This window comes from Misgurnus anguillicaudatus, chromosome 22 (assembly GCF_027580225.2).
Source record: "Misgurnus anguillicaudatus chromosome 22, ASM2758022v2, whole genome shotgun sequence".
Taxonomy (NCBI): domain Eukaryota; kingdom Metazoa; phylum Chordata; class Actinopteri; order Cypriniformes; family Cobitidae; genus Misgurnus; species Misgurnus anguillicaudatus.
The window spans coordinates 6,733,006-6,755,384 of NC_073358.2; the positions used below are offsets into that span (position 1 = coordinate 6,733,006).

Genomic DNA, 22,379 nt, shown 5'->3' on the forward strand with positions numbered 1-22,379 from the left:
AACCTACAGGTTGTGAGTCCAAAGTGGGAGGAATTATGATAATGTCGGTCTTGTCTACATCACCAATCCCAGGAAGTAAACTGTTGCCTACAATCCGTATGTTTGTTGTAGTCCAAGAAAAGAGACTTACGTTGGAGACGATAACTCCATCTGCATATCGTTAACATGTACTAATACACACTTAAGGGGGTCTCACACAGGACGCGCAGCTCAGCGCCGCGCAGCTAATAAACTTGAACACATTGCTTTCTATGAGTATACGCACACCGGCGCCAACAGGTGGCGCCTGTCCGCGCCTCCCAGCTACGACTCAGGAAGTTGCTCAAATCCCTGTCGACCATAGAGTGCCACTCACATAGTTTAACATTAAATATCATCATATTTGTCCCAAATCATTAACTCTTTCACCGCCATTGACGAGATATCTCGTCAATTAAGAGAAAACGCTTCCCCGCCAATGACAAGATTTTCCATCTTTCCGCAATACCGATATTATTCCGCAGCTTTTTAAACCTGGAAGTATTGCCCTATGGACCGGCTGCATGTCCGTGTTTGTTTTAAAGATCGCTCTGAATGGGATCTCTATGAAAAGTCTGTCACAAAAATGGAATTATCTCTGTTTTTTGCTCAAAATGTGGTGTTTTTGCAAAAACCTACCCATATTCAAAAGCTGATTACAAAAGAACCACTGAAGGTAGGATGAAAGTTTTTTTGTTTGAAAGCAGAGGGTCTGTTCTTTCATGTGGTATATTGTATGTTATATATTTAAAGAAGAACATTTTCTGGAAGGCATTAAACTTTGGTGAAAATCATGAAAAACGCTGGCGCTGGCTGGCAACTTTTTTAAAAAACGCTGGCGGTGAAAGAGTTAACGATTAACATTGGCTGCTAACATATATTTTGCATTTTGAAGTAGACACTATCTGACGAAGCTCGCACTATTTAATGTGCACTTCCGGTTTACGATACCTCCGAGTTGTCCTTAACGTGACTCGACGTGGCGCGACGCTGAGCTGCGCGGCCGGTGTGCCACCCCCTTTACACACCAAAGGAAATATGTAAAAACATAAATCGGACAATGGGTGCTCTTTAAGAATGTAGAATTTCTTTTCAGTCTCTATGGAGATACAATGTGTATATTTGTTCAAATTCAAGATAGCAAAGCCAAAATACGCCTTGCACTTCTCCAAACTGTGTAAATGCATTTGATAACAATCATCTCCTTGAACCGAAGAGCGGAGAGATAGTGGAGCATCTGTTCAGAGAGAGAGTCAGAGATGCCGGGTCTGTTCAGATAATTACTGCCTGAAGAAAATTAATGACTCTCTATTCGGGACCCTGTGCGTGTCTGTGTGCTCGTATGCATGCCCAAAATTGCTGTCTAGGTAGACAGCACACTAGGACTTCAGACACCGCTGAGAACAAAATTGAATAATAAAAATTGTGTTTGTGCATGTCCCTGTCTGTAGGTTCCTGACGGAGTCCAGACGGTAGTTAGTTTACTCATTATGCCGTTCTGTCCTCCTGATAAATGTTTAAGCTCAGAGATTCAGGTGCAATAAGTTCTGTTTTCAAACCTGTGCAAGATGGTTCATGTCTCTCTTGGTGCAACAATGCAGCTAAAGAGATTAAGCATCTTATGAAGCCGGTATTGTCTTTCTTAAACTTGTTTAAATCTATTTTGGGGTTCTTAATGTGCTAATGGAGGTTATTTGCTGGTTTATTTTTGCCCTAGTGATACAATGCTGAGTTTTCTGCCGTTTGATGATATTTAATGTACTGTATCTATGTATCGATTGTTTTATATATACAACAGTGGCCAAAAGTGATGTCCAAATTGTCCACTCTTTGTTCAAGTATTTTATTAAAGCCACAATATGTACGATTTTTATAATAAAATATATAAAAAAACACTTTCACAGTGTGATATATTTAAAGAGCACCTATGGTCCGATTTACGATTTTTCATTTCCTTTGGTGTGTAAGTGTGTATTAGTACATGTTAACGATATGCAAAAGGTACGTACTAGGGCTGCCTAACGATTAGTCGCGACTAATTTTTGCAGAATAAAAGTTTTTGTTAACATAATATATGTGGGTGTACTGTGTATAATAATTATGTATAAATACAAACACACACATGTATGTATATATTTAAGAAATATTTGCATGTGTATATACAATTTTATATTTATATTTATATAAATATATTTTTTCATTAAATTATGCATCCATGTGTATGTATTTATTTAAACATAATTATTAACACAGTACACCCCCATATATTATGTAAACAAAAACTTTTATTCTGCAATTAGTCGCCACTAATCGTTAGGCAGCCCTAGTACGTACGTTTCCAACGTAAATCTCTTTTTTTGGACTACAACAAACACACGGATTGTAGGCAACAGGCATTGTAGGCGACATTATCATAATTCCTCCCGCTCCAGACTCACAGCCTGTAAGTTAAGTCCTGTTAGCATTACATTGTGAGCGAATCTTTCAAACATGTCATATTTCCCGCTGACGTCAGAGGTATTCAGGCCAATCACAACGTACAGATTAGCTGGCCAATCAGGGACACAGAGCTTTTAAAATCTTTGCATGTTGTACAAAATCCATGCATTTCAGGTAGACAGGGAAATCTGGAGCTACAAAAAAATTGCGGTACATGTAAAATAATGTGTTTTCTTAACCATAAACCATGCGAACACATTATACCAAAGACACAAAATAACATTGTTTTTTAGCAATGAAATAGGTGCTCTTTAATGCAGTTGTGTAATTACATTATCAAAAACATTTTCCCTCTAGTGGTGAAATACAAATTGTGAATTTGTGGCTTTAATGTAATTTATATTTTAATATTTAAACATTTTATGCATGTTGCATTGGTGTGTTTGACGTATAAACTAAAGCTCAGTTTTGAGAAAAATTTAAGGAGGCTTGGCCAAAAAAGACATGCGCAAGGTTTATAAAGACATAGCCCAGGACAAAAGTGTAATCAATGTTTTTTTTAATGTGTTTTATTTGAATAAAACCCAGATCCCTAATATGCTCTGGTTTGCTTTTTTGCCAAATTATTTTATTTTTTCAAAATTATTCAAATTATAATTATTCCATTTTTTTTTAATAAATACACTCCAAAAATGCTGTTTTAACCCATTGTTGTTTAAAAAGGAACAAACCCAGCCACTGGGTTCAAGTAACCCAGAAAAACCTTATATTTGACTCAACCGTGGACCCAGCACTTTGGGTTGAAACAACCTAGGACAGGTTAATTTACAACCCAACAGGTTGGGTTTGTTGCTTTTCAACACAATACAAATTTAGAAAATGTTTTTAGAGTGTACCTCAGAGGTTTAGTGTTTTTTCCATTTTAATGTTGATTCTAACCTGGGGGGGGGGCATTAAAGGGGCCATGGCATGAAAATCTGACTTTTCATGTTTAAGTGCTATGATTGGGTCCCCAGTGCTTCTATCAACCTAGAAAATGTGAAAAAGATCAACCCAGTAACTTAGTTTTGGTAAACCAAGCACATGAAAAAAAATAGGTCGTTGAAATTTGTCTCTCCTTATGATGTCATAAGGAGCTCTCATTATAATAATACCAGCCCTTAATCTGCACTATCCAACCACAGCACTGCCATTTAGTGCAGAGAAAAGCACAATTAAGTTTTAATTGCAACAAACCACCATCATTGTGATCAGTGTTTAAATTTCATCAGCTCATTTGCATTAAAGGATACACCCCAAACGGCACATTTTTGCACACACCTACAAAGTGGCAATTTTACTGTGCTATAATAAATTATTTATATGGTATTTTGAGCTAAAACTTCACATATGTGCTCTGGGGACACCAAAGATTTATTTCACATCTTAAAAAAGTCTTGTGCCATGGCCCCTTTAAAATTGATTTTATTTGGTTGTTTATTGAATGGACAATACACTACGCATTGTTACACACCGATGCTGTGTACATTGGGCATATAGTAAAAAGCTAATTTGCAGCTCTCGTCCCTGTGCAAATATTGTACAGATTTTTTCCCTTAGACATCACTTTTGGCCACTACTGTATATAAATCTTCAAGTCACTTGTATCATTATTCTTGCTGTTACATAATACATTTCGATAGTCCCTTCCCAGCATGCATTACTACACACCAGTACAAGTTACAGTTCATTTATCTGATGCAATAAACACCAGATGGCAGAAAGTTACGCAGCAACACTTCTGAAAATAGTTTTCTCCACGCACGCGTTTAACAAAACACTACGACAGTCGTTCGCTTAGCAGATGGAGTAATTAAAAGCTCTTCCTACCACTTTAAAACTCACATCATAAAGGAATAGATGTACGAAAGAGTAAAAGACTAAAGTAAACATGTTCAGCTTCTGAACAGATGGGATGGTTTACAGTAGCATGAGCAATAGAGTTTCTATCTGTTAGTCAGCATTCTCTCTCTCTCACTTACCCACTCACTGCCCTTCTACTCCCACAAATGTTTTTGTTTTCACCCCATCTTTGTGACGTGTGTGCATGTGTCAGCATTTGTTTGTGGATGTGCTTGGTGAGATGTCAGAGGGCTGGATGCGGAGTTGCTAGGCGACAGCTGCGCAGTTGGTTGATGCAACGTGTTCTGAACCTCAACCAAGCACTGGGAGAGGGTTGCATGCTGGGACCGAGAATGAGAATTTTCACATTTTTACAGCAAATCTTAACATTACAAAGTTGAGAAATCACAGCAGAGAGAATAGTGTTGATGGGTCATGAAGGATATGGAGAGGAAAATCAACTTCCTGAACTTTTCAAAGCAATGGTTGTGCATCTTTCAGAAAATATATATATTTTATATATGTTGGGTCATTCAATCACTTAAACAAAATTTTGAGGTACACATTCATTGCAATCATAGAGGTAATCACCACACAGTCTTTGCTCAGAATGCATTTACATGCACATGAGTTCATGTAACTTTTAATGGGCACCTATTATGCAAAGTGTTTTGACATAAATGTGTGTTGGTAGTGTGTAAAAAAAAACCTCTCCTTCCTTATGTATCCCCATTAAACCAAAGCAGTCTCATTAGACTTGCTGTTTTGATTCACTTGTTAATGTGATGTCACTCAAACAAAGCCCCGCCCACGGCCACTGACCGACTTGTTATATTACCCAAAAGCTTTTCTATATGTATTTGTTAGCAAATTGTATTGCTAATGTGGCTAAAGATACTATTGTCTCAGCCTGTTTTCACACGAATCAGATCTGTTTTTAACCAAAAGCCCTTAGAGTCTGTTTGTAAGGGAGGGAGGAGCTGTAGCTCATTTGCATTTAAAGGTACAGACACAAAAAAATTTTTGCAACCACCCACATATGGGCATTTTGGAAATGCCTGAACAAACGATTTTGAGCTGAAAATTCACAGACACATTCTAGGCACACCTGAGACTTCTATTACATCTTGTAGAAATTGGCATAATATGTGCCCTTTAATGATAAGTCCCTTTAGGAAAGTCGCGCCGGCGGCCATGTTTGCAACGCCTCTAAGCAGTTATTTCATTTATGCAAGACCAAATTTCTATCCACTTGAATGGGAAAAGGCAGATATCTATATAAACAACATTTTTAAATTTTTTTACTTTTGTTTCTTAAGCTCATATCGAGCTAAAAACACATTTTTCAAAGTCATTTCAGCTACTGCGCACAAGTTGCCAAGCATCTTGTACGACTTTATACAAGAATCATCAATCTTTAGCCATTGATGATTGGCTCTTTTAACTGGAAAGCGGGATTTGTGTCACCAGAACGGCCATATTAAGCAAGCAACTGCCGAAATCTCACCGGATGAGTGCTGAACCAGATGAACCTAACCCTTAACCCAACATTTTACGGGATTTAGACTGTAGCTTTACCCATCTTGCCAGAATTGCTGTTTTCATTAAAATTTTACCCCCAAACCTAACCAAAAACCCAATATTTCACAGGATTTATAGCGTAGCTGTATCCCATCTAGCCAGAACTGTTGTTTTCATCTTAATCCTACCCCCAAACCTAACCATAAACCCAATATTTCACAGGATTCATACCGTAGCTGTATCCCATTTCAGCTAGTGTGCACAGGCTTTATTATGCAGCAACCGCAGAAATCTTGTGAAATCTCGCCAGATGAGCACTGAATTGGATGAACCTAACCCTAAACCCAACATTTCAAAGGATTTATACCGTAGCTGTATCCCATCTAGCCAGAACTGTTGTTTTCATCTTAATCCTACCCCCAAACCTAACCAAAAACCCAATATTTCACAGGATTTATACCGTAGCTGTATCCCATCTAGCCAGAACTGTTGTTTTCATCTTAATCCTACCCCCAAACCTAACCAAAAACCCAATATTTCACAGGATTTATACCGTAGCTGTATCCCATCTAGCCAGAACTGTTGTTTTCATATTAATCCTACCCCCAAACCTAACCAAAAACCCAATATTTCACAAGATTTATACCGTAGCTGTATCCCATCTAGCCAGAACTGTTGTTTTCATCTTAATCCTACCCCCAAACCTAACCATAAACCCAATATTTCACAGGATTTATACCGTAGCTGTATCACATTTCAGCTAGTGTGCACAGGCTTTATTATGCAGCAACCGCCGAAATCTTGTGAAATCTCGCCAGATGAGCACTGAATTGGATGAACCTAACCCTAAACCCAACATTTCACAGGATTTATACCGTAGCTGTATCTCATCTAGCCAGAACTGTTGTTTTCATCTTAATCCTACCCACAAACCTAACCCTAAACCCAATATGTCACGGTATTTATACCATAGCTTTATCCCATCTAGCCAAATCCACTGTTTTATCTTAATTTTACCCACAAACCTAACCCTAAACCCAATATTTCACAGGATTTATACCGTAGCTGTATCCCATCTAGCCAGAACTGTTGTTTTCATCTTAATTTTACCCACAAACCTAACCCTAAACCCAATATTTCACAGGATTTATACCGTAGCTGTATCCCATCTAGCCAGAACTGTTGTTTTCATCTTAATTTTACCCACAAACCTAACCCTAAACCCAATATTTCACGGGATTTATACCAACGCTTTATCCCATCTAGCCAGAACTGTTGTTTTCATCTTAATCCTACCCCCAAACCTAACCAAAAACCCAATATTTCACAGGACTCATACCGTAGCTGTATCCCATTTCAGCTAGTGTGCACAGGCTTTATTATGCAGCAACCGCCGAAATCTTGTGAAATCTGGCCAGATGAGCACTGAATTGGATGAACCTAACCCTAAACCCAACATTTCACAGGATTTATACCGTAGCTGTATCTCATCTAGCCAGAACTGTTGTTTTCATCTTAATTCTACCCCCAAACCTAACCAAAAACCCAATATGTCACGGTATTTATACCATAGCTTTATCCCATCTAGCCAGATCCACTGTTTTATCTTAATTTTACCCACAAACCTAACCCTAAACCCAATATTTCACAGGATTTATACCGTAGCTGTATCCCATCTAGCCAGAACTGTTGTTTTCATCTTAATTTTACCCACAAACCTAACCCTAAACCCAATATTTCACAGGATTTATACCGTAGCTGTATCCCATCTAGCCAGAACTGTTGTTTTCATCTTAATCCTACCCCCGAACCTAACCATGAACCCAATATTTCAGGATTCATACCGTAGCTGTATCCCATTTCAGCTAGTGTGCACAGGCTTTATTATGGAGCAACCGCCGAAATCTTGTGAAATCTCGCCAGATGAGCACTGAATTGGATGAACCTAACCCTAAACCCAACATTTCACAGGATTTAGACAGTAGCTTTATCCCATCTAGCCAGAACTGTTGTTTTCATCTTAATCATACCCCCAAACCTAACCAAAAACCCAACATTTCACAGGATTTATACTGTAGCTGTATCCCATCTAGCCAGAACTGTTGTTTTCATTTTAATCCTACCCCCAAACCTAACCAAAAACCCAATATTTCACAGGATTTTTACCGTAGCTGTATCCCATCTAGCCAGAACCGCTGTTTTTATCTTAATCCTACCCACAAACCCAAGCCTAAACCCAACAGCGAGATTTAGGACGTAGCTGTATTCCTTCTAGCCAAAACTGGTTTTAATGTACATGTACACTATCCTTTATAATTTGTACATCAGCTGATTAATATGTATGGTTTTGCTATCATCACATTGCTCTCAGTTTGTTCTCTCTGATCAGCCAAACACAGTAAAACTGGCTCAGTCAATTGTGTTGTTGTGTGAGTTTGGTGCGGGACTATCTGTTTACCAATGGCGTCATCTTTAATACCAGACAAATACTGAACTACTTGGTCTGTCTCATGTTTCTCCTCTTTCATCTCTTCTCTGTTAGTTTGTTGTTATATTCGGTATATCTTCTGTTTCTCTGTATCTTTCTTGGTCAGTACATACAGTATTGCATGTAACACTCGTTTCCTTCTTATTTCTCAGGCCAGCCAGCTTGGTGTGTACAAAGCCTTTCTGGACAACTACAAAGTTGCAGTGGAGACGGCAGAGAAATGCAGCCAGGCCAACATCCAGTTTCAGAAGATTTCTGAGGTGAGCTTATCTCTTTCATACCAGCCAACACTACAGAGCCCGCTGGTCTTCTGCTGTCTGCAGTACATACTTGTGTTGCATGCTTAAAGAGGTGGAGAAAATTGTTTACAGGAGTCAATAGCTGTGTTTCCATTACCAGTTAAATTGCACAAATTAACATCGCAAATCGGCCAATGGAAAGACATACATTTTGCAATGTATTGCATCGCACAAGGTGGTTTTTCAGGAAATTCAGAAAAGTTTTATTTCGCTAAACTGCAATGGAAACATTTTCAGGTCACCTGATGCAAGTCACATAAATATTATTTGAATATGACGCGGTATATACTAAAACCTCCCAGAAACACCTCAGTATGTGTCTGCTCCCAAGTATAAGAGGCTTTCCTTGCCAATAATGTTTGGATAAAACTCCTACATGTCTTTTGATTTAAAATAATTGACTATTATCTCTAAGAAACACGCATATGTATAAGGGGCTTTCCTTGGCATTACTGTGTAGATGATACTCTTTTGTCCCCTTTGGTTAAAAACAATGCTTAGTGCGTTGGATGTGAAATTAGTAAACTTACAGACATCAGTTGATGTGATGTTTAGAATGACTTTTCGCACAAGAAAAAAACCCGCATATCATTGGTTAATGGAAACGCGGCCATTTCGCAATAGTCTTTTGTCGACATTTAGAAAATAACGTGTTGTGCAAATCTGCAATGGAAACGCAGTTAGTGACTGGTGAAGCGCTCAGATGCAAAAGTAGCACCTCTGATAGTATGAGATAGTAATATAATGATTAACCATGTTAGAATATTGACATTTTTTAGCCTTTTACATTTATGGACAGTGAAGAGTGACTTTTTCTAGAACTGGATATTTTTGCATGCACTTTATTATTCCATACTGAAAGTATTCATCAGATCAGGCTTTCTGAGGCAGATGTGGCATCTCTGTTTGTGTGAAATGTGTATTTATAGCAAGCACTTGTCTCCCCTGACAGAATCTCAAAGTTAAGGGTCCTAAAGAATCCAAGGACTGCACCGCACACTCCACCATGGAGGGTAAGAGCAGATCTACTAAACTCTAAGGCTGGATTTACGCTGCAAATCTTGATGCTCATTTCCAATTTTTTTGACGACCAGCTTACATTATCTTTTAAATGCGACTCGTATTCGATATCTGCATTTACACTAAACACTTGGCAAAACAATTCAAGGTATACATATTGACCTGGAACAGCTTAACCCTGACAGAACCCCAAGGAGATTTTGTGTAGCAGCAATTAACAGCGGACAAATTTGACCCTGTGGGTTCCCTAAGGTTAAACCACAGAGGAAGTAAAATATTGCGATGTGCAATGGACAAAATGATTATACAAGATTATAGAGCTTTATTTCTGTAATAAGACATACAACTTCAGCATTACTCCACTAAGCGTAGCCTTCGTTCTCCATTGCGCTGCTAACAACAAGAAGAGTCATGCGATCACCGATGGTGTCCACCTGAGTTGATGTCATTTGCCAAAGTCACTTTATCGATGACGTACGACACATTTGGAGATGGGAATATCCGATCTGTAGCAGGGTTGTGACGATAGTATCGTGTATCGATGATCACCAAACATATCGCTATTAGCGGGCTTTCATGACGATAGTTGACGATAGTTATTATTATCATCATCATAGTTTCACATTAATATGCGCATTGCGTACTTTTCGTAGCATCTGAGGGTTTGTGGGCTACACTTTGCACGAGAGAGATTGAAACTCTCCCAGGATTCCTTCTCGCACGCACCTGGACTTAATGCGCGTGTCTTGGACTCTTGCTCGGACCTGAACGCTCGCGTCATGGACTCCGTCTAGCACGTGAACTTGTAAACCGCATGACTCTGACTCTTCCTTGCACATGAGCTTGTAATACGTGCGTCTTTGACATTTCCTTGCAATAGAGAGGTTGTTACCGTGGGTTCACGCCAGCTGCGTTTGAGGCATCAAAATCGTGTGTACCGCGCCTAGTTTGCCGCTTGAACAGTTTGAGTTTACTCGCTTCATTCGCGTTCTATTCATCGAGACATTCACGTGGAAATTCGCGTGGGAGGGGCTTCTGCAACTCTGCTCGCTTTTTGTAATCACGTCACTACTAGAGCAAGCTCCTGATTGGTTAATGCTGCGCGTTTTTCTGCCAAAGTAAAAAAAATTAAACTCGCGCGTTTGCCGCGGCAACGCTAAATTCGCGCCAATCACGCAAATTAGACGCGCGAATGAGGCAGAATCCCGTCTACCGCACTAATTGCCTCATTCGTGCCGTGAGACCTCCAGACGCGTGTCAACGTGTCTTCACGTTGACTTAACATTGAAATCACTCGCACTTGATGCTACTACCGCGGCTGGTGTGAACGCAGCATTAGGCACGTAGTGGTTTAAATTCAGCGAGTGTGTTGTTCCCGCAATATCAGAGTGCATAGGTTTTAGAAGGTTGCGGTCATGACAGTGTTGCCCTTAGAGTATGTCAACTTCTCTTTTTTCCATCAATCAAGTGACTTGTCATAAAAGAGTAAAAAATGAACAAATAAATAAATTAGTAAACTATTGCCCCGCCACCCGATACTATTGTGTATCGACGATCTCACAGGCTGACGATAGGACGATCTCAAAATATCGCCCCACACTAATCTGTACGCTTATATTGCGGACGTGAGTGCATGCATCCGAATTATTTCCAATGCGCTTTTTCCTGCTTACACATTCGTGGGTCATATCCGATTTGTGCCACGTGAGGGGGAAAAAATCATAATTGAGTCACTTCAAACTTGCAGTGTTAATGTGGCTTAATATGCATGTGCTTGTGAATGCATGAATAGTTTTTAGTTTTGTGCCTAAACTACTGCAGGAAACAGAGTGAATGGTTTTGAATGAATAAGCTCAAGCGATCGCAGTGTCTCTTTAAGAGACGTTTTTGCCTCTGCATCCTGCTTGTGTATGCAGCATCCACAACTCGAGTGTGTGTGAGGGGAAGAGTGTGTTTTTGTGTGCGACTGATGGCATCAGAAGTGTGTGCGAATATCTCTCTCTCTCTTTCTCTCTCTCTCTCTCTCTCTCTCTCTCTCTGTCTTGGTGGTGTGTGTGGGGGATATAAGCGGGTGCAGAATGAGAAGTGTTGTGAGAGCCGTTTGAGGTCTGAAAAACCAGGAACTTTATCATGGAGGTTCTGCTTGTTCTCCGTCTGTGTTGTAACTGCACTTACGGTAATTGTACTGCTATTTAATGCTTGAGGTTTTCTGACAGATGTGTACACATCTATCGAGATGGTTCTGTGGTCTGGTTTGTCGGGTTGCTTTACACGAGTTCTGGCTTTCTGAATTTTTAAGTGTTTCGTAGCTTAGTTTCCCTGGACCCTTATTTTTGCGTAGGGAAGTTTTACGTATTTGAATGATTTCTGCTGTCTTACAGTGAGTTGTTGTCTTATATCTTCTGTTATCTTGTGTCTTGTAGATATTAAGTTGTAGCAATACTAAATCATAGCAATTCAGCAAAACCTAGCGAAACATATAATTCTGTTATTGTTGACATATCATAGACTACTTTATTAATTCCAATGCAACCTAAGGATCCTGCTTGTAACATTTTAATAAACATTTGTGACCATATGGAGCACGGGCATATTTGTATAAATAGCCAACAATACATTGATGGGTCAAAATGATAAAATTAGGATATTAAGTAAAGCTCAGGTTCCATGAAGATAATTTGTACATTTTCTACCGTAAATATATCAAAACTGTATTTTTCATTAGTAATATGTGTTACTTATTTTGGATTTTAAAGGCGATTTTCTCAATATTTGGATTTTTTACCCCTCAGATTTTCAGATGGTTGTATCTTGATCAATTATAGTCATATATATGAATGGAAAGCTTATTTATTCAGCTTTTCAGATGATGCATAAATCTCAACATAAAAACCATTAGAATAACAAGCCAATGATCTTTATCACCCGATACTCTTTAAAGTTATGTGATCTGTGATTGGCCAGTATGCTTTGATTGTCAGTTTATGAGACTTGGTAAAAGAGCAATACAAAGGTGAATAAAAACTAAAGTCTTAAAATTAGCCTGGACTTTGAGCTTCTGTACTACACAATAAACGGTGGGGGTAGTTTTCTAAAATTCAACTTTGATTCACTAATCAAATTTAAATAAGCTTGAACCACATGTATCTTTCTCTGTGCTCTGTGCTGCGTAGTCTGCAATATTTTTAGTACCCTAAGTCAAAGGTTTTCAACCTTTTTCAGGCCGAGAACCCCTGAATGGATAGAGAGGAGGAGCAAGGACCCCCAGAATATGTATTTACATTCTTTATTATAATGGTTACTTATACAAATATATAAAAATATATTTTTGTATACACAGATACATACTGTTAACATAATTCATAACATTTTAAATATACTAGGGATTATATGTATTATTTATTTATTTATATATAATATAAATATACGGTATTGAAATCAAAATAAATATATACATGTAAATGTTTCTTAAATACATGTATTTCTATATACCAAATAATGACACACACACACACACACACACTCACACACACACATATATTATGCAAAAACAAACTTTTATTTTGATTAAAATCACGATTAAGCTTTTGACAGCCCTAAAATTTACTGAAAAGATTTTAACGGCAGAATCAATTATTATAGAAACATTTATTACGTTTTTTATCATTTTTGTTCTTAGCCTATTAATGCATTTAGTTTAATGCCTAATTTTTTTCCAAAATAAATAAATTCAAGCGATTTTTGGGGGACCCCCGGTAAAACCAGCATGGACCCCAAAGGGTCCCCGGACCCCTGTTGAAGATCCATGTACTAAGTTCCTTATATTGAAAACACTTAAGATTGACTCATCATGGGAGTTCATTTAACCCAAGTAAACATTGTTTGGTAGTTAGATTTTTTATATTTTAGCCTTGACGTCTAAGGCAAGGTTTACACGTAGGCGGCTATTTTCATAAACGGACATTTTAACCTCTCCGGTTTCAAAAATAATATTGTGCACACATGTCAGTTTTCAGAAATGTGTTAATTTACACGTACCCATGTATAAATGCTGTCAAGAGAAGCTCAAGCCCACGTAAGCCAATCACCGGCGGCGCTAGTGGTGACGCGACTGGTTCTTCGTGTTGGAGGGAAGAGTTGTTGCAGTAGGTGTCAAAGTACCACGAGAGCGATTCGAAATTAAACATAATGGAGCAGCTGTATTTGGAGTTTGCACGAACATAAATGTGATCATGGAAGCGTTCAGAGTAGCAGTCACATGTAAACATAGGTCGCACTTTTGATGTAGGCACAAGCTTTGGCGCGAGCTCTGGCGCATACTGTGACGTTGGCCGCCTAAACATTCGTTTGTCTCAGTTTACATGCAACCGTGCAACCAAAGATTTTCAAGATCTCCACTCTGGCCGGAGTTTTTAGAAACAATCGGTTTCAGAGGCAAGTTCTCAGTTTGCGTGTAAACGAGGGGCACAAATGAAGGTAAATGTCTCAGTTTTTCAAAATAACCATGTTTGTGTAAACATAGTCTAAGCCAGTGGTTCCCAAACTTTTTCAGTGTGCGGCCCCCCTTGTGTACAGTGCATTCCTTTGCGGGCCCCCAAAGAAAATTTGTGACAAAAAACTGTTCTAAAACTCAACATTTTAATAAAAAATACCATTAAATAGGGATGCACAATATATCGGCCGACATATCGTTATTGGCCGATAACTACTTATTTTTAATATTATCGGTTATCGGTCTGATAGCAAAATTAGGCAGATAAATGAAAGCCAATAAATGATGGATTATTTTGGTTTGTTGAACCACTTCACTTGCTCATTGCTGGCCATGTGAAGTTTTGATTGGTGCTTTCTGTGACACAGCACAAAGATGACACGTGTTGCGGGCTTAAGAAGAGTATGCTAGTCTAGCGCAAAGACAAGATGTCCGCGGTATATTTATCGGCCTATATATATATATATCGGTTATCGCCTCCCAAATATAAAGAGTTATCGGTATCGGCCAAAATTTCCATATCGGTGCATCCCTACCATTAAATTATACAAAAAAAGTAATGCTTTTGGTTAGTAGCCTTATTTTTTTAGGTTTAATTACACAGAATTCATGATAAATGTATGTATTTCATAAAATGTCATATAACTGGGGCCCCTCTGGCACCATCTCCCGGCCCCCAGTTTGAAAACCACTAGCCTAAGCAGCAACATTATCGGATTTCAAAATTTGTTTTATTGCAGTTCGAATGTGTTGCTGCCCCTATGCATTTAGTACAGACCAACTGTCTGATTGGAAATGACAGCAGGCTACTATCTGATTTTCGAGTGTACCACAGACATGCAAGCATGCGTGTTTATATGCATGCACCACAACTACTGTATAGATCAGTGGTCTCCAACATGGTGCCCACCAGAGCACCTTGTTTAAATAGCCTTTTAATATTTATATATTTTTTTATAATAGCTCAGCTTCTTTACGTAAGTTTGTATTGTACATTATAAACAATGATAACTTCAAATAAAATCAGCAAAAAAAAGTGGTAGCCCTTGTTTACAACCAGATGATAGACAGATAAAGGGTCACTTTTTAATATTCATGTTGTAGAAGAGAATGGATCCGTGCACTTTCTTTCTCGTGCAATCAAAGGTTTAGCTGGCAGATTACAGGCATTTCGATGTAATCAACCCCCTCGAGCGCAACTACAGCTGATTGTGAGATTAAAGTGAAGCCCAAGAGTGTTTGATGTATTACGCTATTCACAATTGCAATCATCCAGACTTGTGTACTGCCGTTTTATGTACCATGGTTCGCTTGGTTTGTTTAGAGAAAGACAGAGAGAGCTCTAATGTTTTATCTTTCACGTTTATGCACATGGCATACGCGTGATTTGCAGTGCAGTCGTGGTACATTTAATTACGGTATTGTCTTGTATATAAGACTGGAATGACATACAATATAGTATATAACCGGCAGTATATCTGGATTTAATATCAATTAGCCTAGACTGTCCATCTCACTGTGAAAAATCATGTAGCCTATTAATGTTTATTGACAGTAGAAGCCTTACTTGAAACTGTGTAGATTATCCAACGCTCTCTTGGCTAATTCGTATTAAGTTGTACGACCACATTCATTCCTTTTTTTACGATTTGCCTTGACCCATGTGACGTTGAGGTTTCTTTATAGTTTTTTTTTATGATAATCGTATATTTTTGCACAATTAATTTCGTACAAATTCATACAAATTAGCCAACTCGTAAAATATGTTTGAATTCTCGAGAGGTCATGCTGGTTTATCAGTTTGCTTCAGTCCAGGTTAACTTATTTAAAGGTGCAGTGTGTAAATTTTATCAGCATCTAGTGGTGAGGTTGTGAATTGCAAACAACAGCTTTGTCCACTGCTCACCCCTCGCTTTTGAAACACTTTTGAAAAGCAACGGTAGCCGGCACCGGACAAACATGTCATTGACAAAGACAACTTAGTAAAAAAATGTGTCCGTTAAGGGCTTCTGTAGAAAAATGGCGGCACAAAATGGCGACTTCCATGTGAGGGGACCCTCGATGTATGTAAATAAAAAGGTCTCGTTCTAAAGTAATAAACACATAACGGTTCATTATGAAAGGTCTTTATACACCACTGATAATATAGTTTTGTATATTATTTTGCATTTCTGTCAAGAAATCCTTCTAAAAATTACACACTGCACCTTTACGTGTATTTGGTGCCACCAACAGTACCTTATTTTTGAGTGTGTACGATATGTTTGACATTTAATAGTGTAGTGCTCAAATATAAAACAACATTGTTCATTTTCATGAAATATATTTGGGACAATACGGTGCATTGTGTGCTCGTAGCTTGATTCAGTCCCGAGTTTATCAGTGTACGTCCAGGTATTGATTTTTTATCAAGCTTCTTTCTCTAATAACTTCTGCCACTGGCAGCAACTGCTTTGTCCAATCACACGAAAGAACACTGCTTGTCCCGGCCAATCAGAGAGCTCTATTAATCTTTGTCAGACCCTGGCTGGTGTGACAGGAATCCTCAAGCACTTTGGTTTTCAGTAATGCATAAGTACTTGCAATGTATTGCCCTATGTGACTATGACACAGATCAGTATCAGTCCACAGCCGTTTATTGCAATACCTGCTTTCTTCTTATAGAGCAATAGTTTTGAATAAATCATCTGCCAATGACGCCCAGCTTCCAAACATTTCTGAATCATCTGGATGTGGGTGGCTTGTGAAAATATAGAACACAGGAAAAAGTTTTTAAAGGTTAAAAAATGATGTTGGATCTATCATTATGTAATAAATTGTGTACCGACACACAAACACACACACAAACACACACACCTGTATATACAATTAGCTGATGAATGTATCGGAAATCGGTCGCTATCGATCAAGAGAGGTTTATTTTTGGACTCTGAAGGGCATTTAGGAATCAAATTAGCATGCAAGTGTCTTTGCTGGGATAGCTCCAAAAATCGATGTCACGGCGTACTATATAGCGACTGTCCTAATTGGTTCCTTTGTAAATCCATTGACCTGTGATTGGTCATGCTTTGTTGGGTGGAATATGTCAGAAGAGAATGAATGAACTAATGTTAGGTATTCAACCAAAGCAAAGCAGAACTGTTTTCAAGGACATTTAGTTAATGACACAGTAGCTACTTTGTTAACCGTACGATAACTGGTTTCAGACAAGCTGATCGAAATGCCTAATGACCTTAATCAAATTCAATAGAGCTTTAGTAACCAAACAAAAAATGTGTTATGTTTGTTTTTGGCAGTATTCCTCGACTAAATTTCCTATAGTCAAACTGTTTAAAGGAATAGTTCACACCAAAAAATGAAATTAGCACAAATGTTATTCCCCTTTAAGCCATCCTAGGTGTATATGGGACCCTGAACCATAAAACCAGTTGTAAGTTGCATGGGTATTTGTAGGAAAAGCAAAGAATACATTGCATGTTTCAAAATTATAGATTTTTTGTGCCAAAAATCATTATGTATATTATGTAAAGATCATGTTGCTTGAAGATATTTTGAACATTTTCTACCGTAAATATATCAAAACTACATACTGTATGACTGCACTTGATAATAGGAAATAAAATAAGTAAAAAAAAATATATATATATCAAAACTTTATTTTGTGAGTGGATGCAGCAAAATTGCGATTAAAATTGACCAGAAACTCGCCTACAAACTTTGCTTTGCTACCTGTTCCTGGGGCATTTCCCATTCAAGTTTATTTATGTAAAATCTTACAATTTCCCCCAATTAGTCCACAAGGTCATTACAGCGGTAAGCCAGTAAGGAGCACTAAAACAATTTTTTTATTAGTAATGTCCGTTGCTGTATATGGACTTAATTTGGACTTTGATCTTTAAATGGGATTTTGCACTCTTTCAGATTTTCTAATCGTTGTATCTTGAACAAATGAAGAGTTTGGTTCCAAAACGCGATAAACGGCATTTTTGAAAAAAATGAGTTACTGCCAATTCAGTATTATATCAGGTCATTAATTAAAAGTAAATTCTTAATTTTACGCAAAATCCAATACCCGCCGTGATATTCTGTCATCTTTTCTCCCTTTTTTCCCAAAATGCGACAAACGCCACTCCTCCTTTTTTACAGAACGCAACAAATCCATTCCTGATATTACAGACCACCAGTCACGCAATGTAAACAAACAATGGCGGTGTGCTGAGTACACGGAGTCCTAGTTTTCCTCATCTACTTTGTACTTCGTGATCAACAAACAAAACAAAATAATACTTTAATTGCATTGCTAAACCTGTGGTGGTTTTCTGTGACGGGAAAGAAACGTAAGCCATCAACATCTAATAATTTCTGCGAGAGGCACTCGGTTGCTTGTTCTCCCGACAGCATCAAGCTTCTCATGCTAAAACATTGACCCCAGATGATCTTATGAAAACTTTACATTATTTTACTCAAAGTCAACGAAAATCGAGCGGGACCAAAACATTTTACAGCTGATCGCTGTGAAAATGTAAAGAGACGACGTCAAGTATAACCGCAGCAATGTGTTCTTAATATAATAAAAAAAAAATGTGTTTTGGTTAATGCCATTAATGTTTATTTTTTAATCATTGTATACCACTGGTCAACTAAATAAATATAAAACGGTAAAGATGAATGCACATTTATACATTGATTTAATAGATTTATAGCATTTTGAAATAAAAACTGTCATGGATTTATTGCATTTTGTGTGAAAAAATAATTTGTTTTTATAATAAATCTTTGAAAATCAAGTTATGGATTTGAATTTTTAATGTTTTTATAACCTAAAGATGCTATGTGAAAGTTTGTAACCGAAAATAGTGGTTTTCATCTTGTCACTTTCTTGGTATAGAAAACACGTTTTTACCGAAATTTGTCAAAATGGATTTATTGCGTTTTGGAACCAAACTCTTCAAATATTGTCCCATCCAAACAAACCATACATTGGTTTCAGATGAATTTCAAAAATTGACCCTTATGATTGGTTTTGTGGCCCAGGGTCACGTATGACTTTCTTCTTTCAGCCAAACAGAGTTGTTTTACTGTGCGTTCACACCAGTTGGACACTTGAACATTTTGAGTTTAATCGCTTCATTCGCGTGCAAAATTCTAGTCATTCGAGACACTCACGCGGAAACTCGCGTCACGGGAGGGGCCCCTGCGACTCCGCCCGCTCCCTGCAACCACGGGACCACTAGAGCAAGCTCCTGATTGGTTACTGCGGCGCGAATATCCGCCAAAGTTCAGATTTTTCAACTCGCTCGTTTCCTGCAGCAATGCTAAATTCACGTACCGGGCTGCAGGATGCCTATTCGTGTCTTTGCATTGACTTAACATGTGAATCACTCACACTTGCCGCCTCTTCCGCATCTAGTGCCACATTAAAGGTCCACTGTGTAGATTTTTTGTGACGTCTAGTGGTGAAATTGTGAATTGCAACCTAAAGCTCAGTCCATAGCTCACCCCGAAATGCATAGTGAAGCTACAGTAGCTACCACAGGACAAACATATCATCGTCTGAGACAACGTAGTGACAAAATGTTATCTACAGATCGTTTGGCCATTAAGGGCTACTGTAGAAACATGGTGGTGCTAAATGCTGACTTTCATGTAATAAGGTAATAAAAACAATACAGTTTATTATTTAAGGTCTTTTATACACCACTGATAAAATAGTTATGTATATAAAATTGAATTTCTGTCAAGACATTTTTCTTAAAAGGAAGGTATTTATTTTTAACTCGACTTTCTCATAAACCTGTTGGTGGAATCAAGTGATCATAAAGTTTGAAATATAAACATTTTCTCTGCAAAATAAATTTAATCAAAGGGGACATATCATAAAAATCTGACTTTTTCCATGTTTAAGTGCTATAATTAGGTCCTCAGTGCTTCTATCAACCTAGAAAATGTGTAAAAGATCAACCCAGTAACTCAGTTTTAGTAAACCATTCTCTGCAAGCATGCGAAAAAATAGGTCATTGAAATTTGGCTCCCCTTGTGATGTCAGAAGGAGATAATTCCGCCCCTTAATCTGCACTACCCAACCACAGCACTGACATTTAGTGCAAAGATCAGCTCATTTGCATTTAAAAGGACACACCCAAAAACAGCACATTTTTGCTCACACCTACAAAGTGTCAATTTTAACATCCTATAATAAATAATCTGTATCTGGTATTTTGAGCGAGAACTTCACATAGGTACTCTGGGGACACCAAAGATTTATTTAACATCTTGTGAAATGTCCCCTTTAAATGTTAAAATACAGCAATAAGGATCCAAATTAAAAAGTAATCAGTTCTGCTGCTCAAGCAGATGGCTTTATTATCTCATCCATATGCACAGATTTTTGTGATACAGTATCACATTTAGAAAATGCCAAAACTGAGCTCCCTTTGTCATTTACATAACGAAGCCAACTTTACAATTACACGCATCTAATCAACAAGATTAATCACTGTTATATGTACATGGTAAATAGTAGTGTATACCTCACTCATCCACTTAAACATCTCTCCCTCATTCCAGTTTTTCTCCACATTCATCCATTAGCTCCACCGAGACTCATGGGAAATATTTCACGTGGTAAAGCTCAGTTGTGTTGTAATGTGATTCTTTGATTAGACTGTGAATTGTGCATGAGTGAGAGGAAGCTGTTGGGATTTATCGTTCGTTAGACGAATGATAGGCGTCAAGACCACCACATGACCTCCGTCATTCTGTCAGAAGATGAAGAGCGAGAAATAGTGGAGTGTTTTCCCACTTGTGTTGTTCAAGAAATGAGAGGCCAAGCTCGTTCCTACAAAATTATTCACATGAGACCATCAAAGCCTGTACTGTATGTGGTGCTCGCATTAAGCTATGGTGGTGCTTATGTAGGAGTTCAGGGTTTAGTTTCGGCCTGCAACATGTCACGATTATATCTGCACACTCTCTTTTCTCAATAACTTTCTGTATTTTCTTCCCTGTTTCATACTTTTCATATGTATTAATGCCAAATGTGTCTATAAAGGGACAGAGTGATGTAGAGATCGCACTCAAGGGTAAAAAGTAACCCTAATAATGTGGATTAGCTTTTTTACGAACCTATCAGCATATACAGTAAAGTGTGTTGGGATTCTCAAAGCCAGTGTATAAACTCTCAGTATTTGGGTGATTCTCACAAAAACTTGGTTTTAAAAATGTCAAGCATGAAAATTTAAAAATTGCTTAAATTTACTTTTTTCCCACCAGACATTGAAAAACAAAGTCTGGAGTAAATGGGAACATTCATTTAAAAACTTTTACTTATCATTTAACACTTTTTGTAACATAATTTAAAAAATTAGTCCTAAAAAATCTCATTACCGCAACAGTCAGAAAACATCAACACTGACATATTTTCAAAATGACATGACAAACCTGAAAGAACATAATTTGGAGATTCTGCACATGCATTTAAAATCAAAGTATTATGCTTCTATTCATTAAATTAACATTTAATAAGCATCTGTTGTGGTAATGATAATCAAAATGTCGTGTAAGCATTCTGACTAGACAATATTTCAAATTAACTGTAAAAAAAATGATCTTACCTGGTAGCCATCTTGAAGTAACTGGTCCATGTGCTTGGTCACTCAAAATCAAACTTTATTAAAATTCTGGATGTGTGCTTAAACTGTTCTCAAAAAGTGTTGCGGAGGATGAGAACATCAGGCATGGACACATCATTTTCCTAATTTTTCTTCATTATTATTATACATGAATATTCAGTAAATATTTTTTCTGTCATCCAAAGTATTCTAGCAAAACATCCTTTTATTTTTATTTTCTTAATATTTTTGTGTTAATTTGATTAAATTACAACATAACGCATGTTCAAACACAGCCGGACACATTGCGGTAATGAGAATTTCAGCAGAAAATGAGATAAAATTTACAATTATAAATTCTTATGTTGAAATCACACATTGTGCAAGGTAGAACACAGTATTGTGTTAATTCTGATGCTTTTTAATGTTACTATATTACACATTTTAAAGCTAAAATCATTAGTGCCGTGGTGTTTCAATGGTTTCGTGAGAATCACCCATTTGTGTCCATTTTACCAAATGTCTTTTACTCAAACACTAACCGAGGGTTTGTGGGGCATGCGTAATGACCGTCTGCTCTGTCTGCTGTTCAGAAGATATCTATAAGGGTT

The 22,379-nt window shown here is 37.7% G+C and overlaps 1 protein-coding gene across 4 annotated transcripts in view; it reads left to right on the plus strand.

Moving 5' to 3' along the window:
• The window catches only part of abr (ABR activator of RhoGEF and GTPase), a 193,612-nt gene that overhangs the window by 94,824 nt on the left and 76,409 nt on the right, over window positions 1–22,379 (plus strand). For 3 of the 4 annotated variants that reach the window (XM_073860676.1, XM_073860677.1, XM_073860679.1), the window contains 2 exons: window positions 8,500–8,607; window positions 9,599–9,659. In XM_073860676.1, the coding sequence (XP_073716777.1) occupies window positions 8,500–8,607; window positions 9,599–9,659 (169 nt within the window). Of the gene's footprint in view, window positions 1–8,499; window positions 8,608–9,598; window positions 9,660–11,747; window positions 11,843–22,379 lie in introns of those variants that run through there. The other variant, XM_073860680.1, reaches the window with a different exon arrangement.